Source organism: Nothobranchius furzeri, chromosome 2 (assembly GCF_043380555.1).
Source record: "Nothobranchius furzeri strain GRZ-AD chromosome 2, NfurGRZ-RIMD1, whole genome shotgun sequence".
Taxonomy (NCBI): domain Eukaryota; kingdom Metazoa; phylum Chordata; class Actinopteri; order Cyprinodontiformes; family Nothobranchiidae; genus Nothobranchius; species Nothobranchius furzeri.
In genome coordinates, this window is record NC_091742.1 from 29,576,120 (window position 1) to 29,586,119 (window position 10,000).

The 10,000-nt window shown below is 51.4% G+C and overlaps 1 protein-coding gene across 7 annotated transcripts in view; it reads right to left on the reverse strand.

Moving 5' to 3' along the window:
• The window catches only part of LOC107378247 (kinesin-like protein KIF13B), a 74,332-nt gene that overhangs the window by 18,824 nt on the left and 45,508 nt on the right, over positions 1-10,000 (reverse strand). For 6 of the 7 annotated variants that reach the window (XM_070545601.1, XM_070545615.1, XM_070545604.1 and 3 more), the window contains exons 7-21: positions 8,026-8,206; positions 7,853-7,940; positions 7,637-7,771; positions 7,297-7,409; positions 6,716-6,827; positions 4,434-4,646; positions 4,237-4,347; positions 4,015-4,149; positions 3,799-3,929; positions 1,785-1,871; positions 1,507-1,697; positions 901-1,123; positions 672-834; positions 375-521; positions 117-266 (exon numbers count right to left, since the gene is read on the reverse strand). In XM_070545601.1, coding sequence (XP_070401702.1) covers positions 117-266; positions 375-521; positions 672-834; positions 901-1,123; positions 1,507-1,697; positions 1,785-1,871; positions 3,799-3,929; positions 4,015-4,149; positions 4,237-4,347; positions 4,434-4,646; positions 6,716-6,827; positions 7,297-7,409; positions 7,637-7,771; positions 7,853-7,940; positions 8,026-8,206 — 2,180 coding nt within the window. Of the gene's footprint in view, positions 1-116; positions 267-374; positions 522-671; positions 835-900; positions 1,124-1,506; positions 1,698-1,784; positions 1,872-3,798; positions 3,930-4,014; positions 4,150-4,236; positions 4,348-4,433; positions 4,647-6,715; positions 6,828-7,296; positions 7,410-7,636; positions 7,772-7,852; positions 7,941-8,025; positions 8,207-10,000 lie in introns of those variants that run through there. The other variant, XM_070545620.1, reaches the window with a different exon arrangement.

Below are 10,000 nucleotides of genomic sequence, written 5' to 3' on the forward strand. Positions count from 1 at the left end.
AACTGAGCTGTTAGGACATCTCATTAGGATGTCACCTCCTCCTGGGAGGAGACATCAGGGGAACTACATGTCCCCTCAAGCCTGGGAGGCGCTGGGAGTAAAACTGCTGCTCCTACCTCCCCCTTCTGGTTGATGATGGGTACTGCGTACTGCAGCTTGACGTCGTGGAACAAACAGGCCAGGAACACGTTGGCCACGCCAATCAGGCTGTGGTTCTCCTGCTCATCGAAGAACGGGTCGGCTCGTTTAAAATACGACCGCATCATCTGGAAAACAGACCCAAACAAAGAGGAGCGTGAGCATCATCCAGCAGCTGGTGGAGGAGTCCTGACCCTGTTTCAGGTCACAGTCAGTAATAGAGCTGGCCAACTCACAGGATCGTCCTCATCCAAGTCCCTCCACTCCTGGTAGAGCTCCCTCATGTCCACCAGCCGGTTCTCCAGCTTCTCCAGAGACCAGATCTGCTTCCCTTTGCCTCTCCGCCGGACCTGGATGGCCGGCTCGCTCAGAGCTACATCCCGCTGCAGGAACAGGGAACAAACGCCGCGCTGACTCACCTCAGCAGGGGTGTCAAAACCAACAGCGGACATGTGAAGCTAACACAGCTGCAGGAGGTCAAACTGAGCAGAGAGCATCTTCTACTGGTCTGCTCAAAGATGTCTCCTTCTCACCTTCCTGTTAGCATCCAGGTTGGCTGCAGGAATCTGCAGAGAGACCAGATACTCTGTCCTCTTGTTTAGCTCGTCAGCGATGAAGCTGGCCTCCTGGGCCAGCAGCTTGGCCCTGACGATCTGCTCCTTCAAACGCCGCAGGCTGCGCGTCATCATCGCCTCCCTGCACCACAAACAGACCCGCCGATCTACTGGGATTCATCTAAGCCGCCATGCAGTGGTGTACTACCTGTCCTCGCTCCAGCGCCGCACTCGTTTCTGAGAGCCGGGGGACGTCACAGCGAAGCCCGGGAGGCCGGAGGAGTCCAGAAGGTGGGAGGTCTTCTCAGGAGTGAGCCGCTGGCGGAGCTGCTGCAGCTCCTGCTCGTACATCAGCCGCTGGCGCTCGAGGGCGCAGCGCTTCTCCTCCTCATGCTGCCTCTCCAGGGTCTGCAACACCGACTGAAGCGGGTCTGAGGAGGAAGAGAAGGAAGTCAAATGTTGTTTTATCCCTCAGAACGAGCACAGAGATCAAGAGCCACGCCGAGACCGGCTCCCTTCATCTCAGCTCCCCGGAGAGAGATGGGAGGATGAGGAAGAAGTGAAACTCTAGTTGTGTCGTTTATGGGACTAAATAATCTGGCGCTGCTCCACATCTGCGTCCCGGCAGGCAGAGGTGCTGATAAATAACCGCCTTCTTAACAAGCTGCAACAACATCCTGGAAAGCCCTGGGCCGGCGGAGCTGACGAGGCTGATGTGAGCCGGTAGAAACACCACCCAGTCATCAGAACCACACAGGAGCGGCTCCTTCTGAGGCTGAAGCACGTATGCTCACGTGTTACTATGACGACTCACCGTTGATGCCCATTCCTTTCATCATGACTTCGGCCTGAGCGAACTCGTAGCTGAAGCTCAGCTCGCTGGAAATGTCGCTCGCCGCGTCCAGATCCACCTCCAGCTGGTCGCTGCTCCGGCTCTTCTTCATGGCAGAGCCAGCGTCCTCGTCCTCCGCCGCTGCACGCGGCTTCTGCCTGGGCAGGTTGATCCTGCGAGTGAGCGAGAGGAGGAGGAGGGCGTCTTAGAAACAGGAGGAGAAGTGGAACAGATGTGGTGTTGTTGTGGGACAGTCAGACCTGAAGAAGTGGTTGTTTCCCCACAGGATTCTGTCACCGTGGTGCAGCTGGACCGGGCTGCTGACAGCAGAACCGTTCACACACGTTCTGCAGAGAAACATGTCCCTCTGATAGTTCAGCATCAGAACCCAACAGTCGTCTCGGTCAGAATCAAGCTGTAATGTCCAGAAACGGTCAGTTTTTCATGTACAGTTGACCCCTGCGGTATCTGGCCATGTGGAGACAGGAGTCTACATGTGTGGCCTTTAATCTGCCGGATCCTGCCCTTCCATCAGCTGGAGTCTGGGCCTCTCTGCAGCTCGGAGCACATGATAGTGTCAACAAACCGTTCCCTTCTCAAGGTCCTTCTGTGCCCAGCCTGCCTGGTTATGTAGGCCGGACTGCAGTTAATCACTCGTGAAATAATAATAATAATAATTATGTCTTCATTAATCTGTGCTTGAATCAATAAGGTTGACTGATCTGTGCTTGAAGTACTGAAATGAAATGAATGATTACTCTGAATGATTTATGGTAATCAGTAATGTTTGATGTGACGAGGTTCATTAGAGATTAAAGTTAAGTTAAACTCAGGACGCGCAGATATTTCTTTACCCCTAATCAGGGCATCCGGTATCTGAGAGAAGGCGTGACGTCCTGAGGTTCTTGGTTATATCCCTGAACACGGCACGTTCCGATTGGACAAGAACTCATAACATGAGAATATTGAAACAGAGCTCACGAGACGGCGAGTCAGTTCTAGAGAACGCTACGGAGCGGCCGTCTGGAGCGAAGCCTCTTTAACCCAGAGCATTTCTGGCAAACACCCTGCTAAACGCCTCCTGCCGCTGACACAGAAACGGTTCCTGCAGAACAAAGCGATACCGTTCCGACTCCCCAAGAGTCCTTCTAGACGCTAACGCTTCCATCCATCTGTTGTGACCCGGAAACATCTCTGGACTGGACCGTCGGTGCTGCGGTTATTCTACAAGCCTCGGTGCCCAGAGGTCATCCGACCCCTGACCTTCGGATCCACGAAGAGGGTCTCCAAAGAAAGGGTGAGGTAGACACACAGATGCCCTTCTGATAAGAACCAACTTCATAGCTTCATGCAAACCAAATTCTTCCCCTTTTACACCCAGAACTCGGGTCTTCTAGACACGGAGGTTCTGATAACCTCACATTCACACACAGTCACCATAGTCACCTCCCATCCACCTAGATCCATCCATCACAGTAAATATTAGTTAACTTGTCGAGTTTTTAACCGTTTGAAAAATGAATTCTTACGTTTGATAAAGCTGACTCTCTTCTTGAATCAGTACCAAGTGCCCTACGATCCCTGAATAACTTCTGGTTGAACATGAAAGACCAGTCACACTGGATGGTGTAAGTGTAGAGTAGTATGCTGAGCGTTAAGAGCACCCACATACATACATAATGACCCCCTCTACAGCACCGGTGACTGAGCGTACTCCGACCCAGAGAGGGGCCAGCACCTGCGGCACACCGACGCACCGAGGAAAACAGAAACAGGACCGATTTTACTTGATTTCCTCCTGCTGAGAAACAAACAGCCCACGTTTCCTTCAGCCGGTCACAAGCTTCCCTTCGGTTTGGGTTTCTGGCACCAACTAGCAGCAGGAGCTGCAGGTTTATGAAACATCCTGGCTTCATGAACGCAGCCTACATTTTACCACAGATGAATGAGAACGCGTCCTCATCTCCTCACATCCCCAGCCTCTCTCTCTCTCTCTGCTGTCCTAGCACAACTCATCACGCTCTAATTATTCATGGATCCAACCCGCCGCTGCGCCGCTGGGCTCGGATCGTACAAGCTGCCAGAGTCTCGTCTGGAGGTCTGCTCCAGACGAGACTCTGGCAGCTTGTGCGTCGCCGGTTCAGACGTACGTATTTATTCTGTCTGTGGTCATCAGAGACGTCTTAAACACCCTCCTGAATCATAGAGTAGTAGCAGAGCCGCCTAGGATCCAGGTCTGGTCTGCAGCTCTCCAGCAGGAGGGCGACCACCTACCGGGCGCCGCGGTGAGGACTCAGCAGGACGCGGTTGTTCTCCGTGATGTCCAGGACGCAGTGCTCAGCCTGGATGGCCATCCCACACAGCTGGATGTCCTGGGAGTCAGCTGAGCCCACTCGGGTGTGCTCCTGGACACAGCAGGGAGGTCATGAAGAACAGACCGGCTCTCATCAAGGCTCTACACAGGACCGGACTCGCGTTTGTGTGGAGTACTTTGAGGTAGTAAACCAGCAGCTCGTTGAGGGCGGGGTCAGCGTTGAGGTTAACCAGGAAACACTTGTCGTCTACCACTCTGATTCCAGAGGACTGGAGGGAGATGCCCAGGCTCTCCAGCTGCTTCTGACGCTCCTACAGGAACATCACGCATCATGTCAGCGAGCCAAACTGAGGGCAGTCCTTTTAGAGCGGAGCTGAGGATAAACCAGGTGGCCTTACCTGAGCGATGGCCTCAGTCTTATGGAGTTTCTCCTCCCATGAGACGGTCATCTCTTGGATCAGCTTCTCAGACTCCTCCAGTCGCTCCTTCAGCTCCGGAGCCTTCATGGACTGACACAGAAATGAGCCGTCACACACGAGTCTCATTAGCATGTGATCAGCTACACCCACAGAGCCGAGCTAGCGAGCATCTGCACCTCGGCCTCAGTCAGCTGCTCCCTCAGCTTCTCCACTTCCTCTCGGAGCTCGCGGATAATCCTGGCGTTGGGGTCTTCGTTGACCACGGCATGGTTGACGATGCTCTTGGCTCTGTCGGCGTAGCGCAGGGTGGAAAGCGTCTCGTCGTAGTTGTCTGCCGCTGGACTGATGGTGGCAACCATGGCTGTTCGGCTGTTCCCGCCGAGGCTGTCCTGCAGGTTCAGACGTGTGCGGGAGCAGGTGTTAGACAGGCGTGCTGGGACTAAACAACACCACGGTGAAGACATGACCGCTCTGCTCTACTAGACACAAGAACAAAGCAGAAGTAAACAAAGCCCAGAAGGCACTTCACCTGTCAGCCACAGGTGTGAACTGAAACCACGCCTAGCTGATGGAGCTGCAAGTTCACATCAGGGCCGGACGATACAGAGAAATTAGTAACATTTTTATATCGATCGATAATGATTGAAAACTATTTATTTAATCGTAGAAAACGTATTTCACGTTCACCCCTGGCCGTTTTATTCTTGGTTTTTGTATTTTTCTCCGCCTCTCCTCGCTGCGACACCTCACCTCATGCCGTTTTGGTTTCAGAGGGGAGGGGCTGGTGACGTAGCGTGCCGAGTCTGTGGTTTTGATTGGTTCGGAGTGCGTCGTGAGCCTAGTACGCTGCACCTCGTGTCTACCGATAGATATTTTGAACTACTGAATTATCGTCCATTCACACATCATCTCAAAAGCTCTTCCACTGACACCGATGGGCCGTGGCAGCCGTCGACGTCCAGCCTCAGCCCAACACGTCTCATTAAAGTGACTGGACTCGTGAACGTTCAGGAAGACGTTAACGCGCTGCCGTGTGCGGGACAGGTGTGAGCAGCGTTTACAGCAGGAACGGAACGAGGACTTTCAGGACAAAAGGTTGGGAACCACCGGCCCGTCATGTCGGATTACTCAACTAATCCATGGATCCATGGAGTAAAAGCACTCGGTCGTTGGAGAGCCGAAGCTCCTGAGTGGATCAAGACCGTCTTCTTCACATCTGCCCAGTGGTTCAGGAGGTATTTCAAAGATCAACTCTTCTCATGTTTGCTACGGCTGCATTGGTCTCTAGTAATAATAATAATAATAATAATACATTTTATTTCAAAGCGCCTTTCAGGACACCCAAGGTCACTTTACACAAAACACGTAATAAAATACAATAAAACAATAATAAAACCCAAAGAAGAAAAAACAGAGAGAAACATTTCAATAAAATCAGAGGTTGTAGGCAGATTTAAACATGTGTGTTTTGAGTTTTGTTTTGAAAAGGGTAAAACTGTCGACGTTCCTGATGTCTGGGGGAAGTGAGTTCCAGAGACGGGGAGCAGAGCGGCTGAAAGCTCTGCTCCCCAGTAGGAACTAGTAGGAACGAATGCCTTGTGAGTCGTTCTGTTGGGAGAAAAGCTCAGGCGCTCCTGTATCAGCACGGAGAACTCAGCTGCAGGAGATCGTAGCTTCAGACGAGTTTCATTTCCTCTGCTTGGCTAACAGCAACACGGCTCTACCACCGACTCACTTACCTCTGCAGCGTTGATGCTTTATCTCCACCAATAACACAAGCCTGGAGGAGTTCTGCTGTGTGGTGGAGTTGCTAATGCTAACAGTTAGCTTCTACTAGCGGAGATGTTCTCTGCTGTTTCCTGGACGCTAAACCAACAACAGCCTTCCCCGTCGTGAGTCCAGATGGGTGAGTGCATGAATGTTAGTGACAGGGTGACGTAGATCTGTCAGGATTTTCTATCCTAGAGTTTCAGCGTCTGTTTTCTATCACAAGCTACAGCAGGAGGGAGGTGTAGGAGACTATTCTCATGTTCAGCCTGCATGAAACACTCAGAGTGACTCTTAGTAAAACAACCCTCCCCGCACCCGTCCCCCACTCCACCGTCCACTCCTTGTTCCCTTCCCTTCACGGTTCACCGTGCTGCCTCGCTGCCACCTACGACTGACTGACGAGTGTTTGTTGTTGTTAGCCTCAAGGGCAACCAGCTGGCTTCATCATCACTCGTGAGTCGCTTTGGACTAGAGTTGTCTGCTAAATACATAAACATAATCAGAAATATGTTTCTATGAAGCGGACCTTTAACAGACACAGGCAAAAACATCATAGCCCATCAGCAGCGTGTACTGAAGAGGAGCTTTTGCAAGGTGGACAGAAGCATCAGAGCATGAACACACGACAGAAGCAGAACAAGCCTGCTGCTGTTAGAGCAGACCTGCACAGACGTCTCTGTGTCTGTACCTTCAGCAGCCAGGTGAGGACCGAGTCTCTGTAGGGAACAAACTTGCTTTTGTTCTTCCCTGCTCCCCGGTCCGCCAGAGCCGAGATAACTAAACCCAGAGTGCTGAGAGACCTGCAGGGTGGGTCAAAGAGTCAGAATCAACCCATCATCGGGACCATCTCTAACTCGGTCACCACCACAGGTAGCTGAACCCAGCCCCGCTGGCACCAGGCCCGTTTCCACTGTCGGAGCACCAGGGTCATGTACCGGTGTGTGTCTCCACCTCACTGGTGGACCACTTCCTGGGTCACTCCAGGAACCGGAACTGGGGTTTGTACTCGGACAGCCCTAGGCTGGGCAGGACTTGTGGGTAACCCCATGCTGATTGGCTGTAATTTAATAGGAAATGACATCAGCAGACGTCACCAAACTACCACCATGCTGCTTTAAAACCATTGTTTCTAAATTTGATGAAAACTGCGGCAGAACGACGACGGCTGAGAGGACCGAACCAGCGACCCTGACTGGTAGCTCCTACAGTGGAAACGCACCTTCAGGGCTTACGGGACCACCAGCGGGCCGATCTTAGCTGATGACTCACTTATTGATGTTGCTGCCTTCCTTAAGCTGATCCCCGGCTGCTCCGGTCTTCGCCGCTCGCTCACTTCCAGCAAGGTCCACCAGGCTCAGCTTGCTTACCTTCTCTCCGCTGGTCTGCAGCAGACACAAGCAGACACTCAGCTGACCACCTGGAGCTGAGTCACACACACCACTTGGATGTGGTTGCATACTCTAAAGGTGGGGAGTGTGTGCAGGCTGGTTGGGTCTATACACCTGGATTTATACCAGGTAGGCAGACGCCACTTCCCAGGGCAGGATCCACTCAGCTCTGGTTTCTAGTTAAGCAGCCCCCCCCCCCCCCCCCCCCCAAGCCCACTCACCCCAGACTTCAGGTCTCTGAGTGTGTGTGTGAGAATGATGTTGAAGACGGCGTGGGACCGGCTGCTCTCCTCGTTCATGTTTGTGGCCGCCACCGTACGAGACTTATTCCCCTCCGACATCAGGGACTCGATGTCCTGCAGACAAGTCCACCACAGAGAGGTTTCAGCTCCTCTCTCTCAAACCCGACAGGGAAGAAGGAAGCTTGTGGATGCTACCTTGTAGCTGGTCACAGCCAGGCGGGACAGACCATCAACGTAAGGTCCCAGGACGTTGTGCTCCCTCACCCTCAGAGCTTGTCGGCTCCTGCAAACAGAAGGGATCTTGCAGATTTCTGGGTTTAAAGACGTTAACGCGTTTTGATCCTTTCAAATCCGAACCACACCCTCACCCTTTGGGGTCAAGCAGGTCTCGGACTTTCTCGTTGTAAATCTCCATGAAGGACACTTCCACGGTGAAGGTCTCGGCCTCGCGGGCCTCCACCGCCGTCCTGGTGAACAGGGAGCTGCAGAGCCGAGGGATCAGACCGGGCTGCTCGGCTGAGCCCATCATGGTGTAGGACTTCCCTGAGCCTGCAGGTGAAGAACTCATTCATCACACAGAGTAACGGGCCGGGAGGTGGAAGGAGGATTCTTACAGCCTCCTGTGTCTTTGTGGCTAAAGCAGGAGATCCGGTCGGGCTGTTCTGCCTGAGCCGTGGATGACATGTAGGCTGGGACAGGTAACGAAGCCGCGTTCGCTCATTAGTGACGAACTTAAGTGGTGTGAAGTTACCGCTGTGTGTTTGCTGCATCAGAATCTGTTTGTATTTGAGCTTTATTAAACTATTTGATAAAACAAAAGCTTCTGAGAACAGTTCTGGTTCCACCAGTTGCTGCTTCAGCTTTTCAGCAGGAAACTCCAGTCAGAGAAGCAGGAAGTGTTGGTAAATAACCACACAATCACATTAGTGAGAGCATTAAATCTGTTATATTTATTATTATATACCTGTTAAGGGTCACACACACACACACACTAATCCTCCTCTGTTTCGTAGTCGATGTTTAAGAACCACTAAAGGTGAAGAGAGATGACATCATAGAGACGAGCGGGAGAGAGAAGATGGTGGACGATGTTTATGTCCTGAGGTCAGGCGGACCGGACTTGATAAAATTTCGTTAGTGGGATCCTCCGTCCTCGTCCAGCACAAGGCCCTTGGTCTCCTAGCCCGACCCGTTTGTCTGTTCTCTATAAAGTCCCGTGTGCGAACGCTCCTAGCCCTCGGAAGGAGACGTAATAACCTCCTGAGTGGGTATGGCTCCTTCGCTACGTGAAGCTCTTCTATTTTACTAAAAGACAGATCCTTATTCTTAAGTGAAGTAATCACAACACTTTAAAGAAACACTGAAATAATGTAATCATAATAGTAAATAATAAAGAAGCGAGTTTTCTGTTGAACTGAAACAATTCACCGGATTTTTGTTGAAGTTTGACAATAATCCTGACATTTGGGCAAGGGCGTAGGAACGAGTTTAATATTGGGGGGGACACATTTTGGAAATCTAACAAATCTGTTGTAGGTCAATATATACCGTAGGTCAACGTCACTGAAAAAAAATACATTAAATGATTATTTCTGATTCTAACGTGTCACTGAGTGTTTCATGCAGGCTGAACATGAACATAGTCTCCTGCCGCTATCTCCTGCAGTAGCTTCTGAAAGAAAATCTGATAGACGGTGAAACTCTAGGATTAGAAAAGTCTGACAGATGTGACTCAGGGCGTAAGGCAAAGCCCAGAAAGACAAGGAAATAACTTTTATAGCCCAGTTCTCTAACATTCTGTTTTTTTTTTTGATCGGGGACCCATGAGCCAGCCAGAAGGGGAGGAGACTTAGGCTCCTTTTGACACTGTAGACCACAACGTTCTACTAAACAGGTTAAAGGCCCTGGCTGGGATTTCAGGTTCTGCTCTAGACTGGCTCTCTTCTTATCTCACTAACAGAACATTCACAGTGAAGTCCGAAACCTTCTCTTCAGACACTGCCTCTCTAACATGCGGGGTCCCACAAGGTTCAGTTCCAGGGCCTCTACTATTCGCATTCTATATTCTTCCCCTGCTGGCATCATTCAGTCTTTCCCAGACATCTCCTACCACATCTACGCTGATGATATTCAGCTCTATATGTCCTTTATGCCACACCAGTTGGACAGGCTGGCCACACTTGTACAACTTTCTTGTCCTCAACGCCAACGAGACCCTGATCGCTGCACCCCCGGAACTTCAGCCAAAAATCGAGCAGGAAATTGCCTCTTTTTGCCCATCAGCCAAGGCCAACATTAGAAACCTAGGAGTTATTTTTGATCCAGCTATAAGTTTGGACTCAC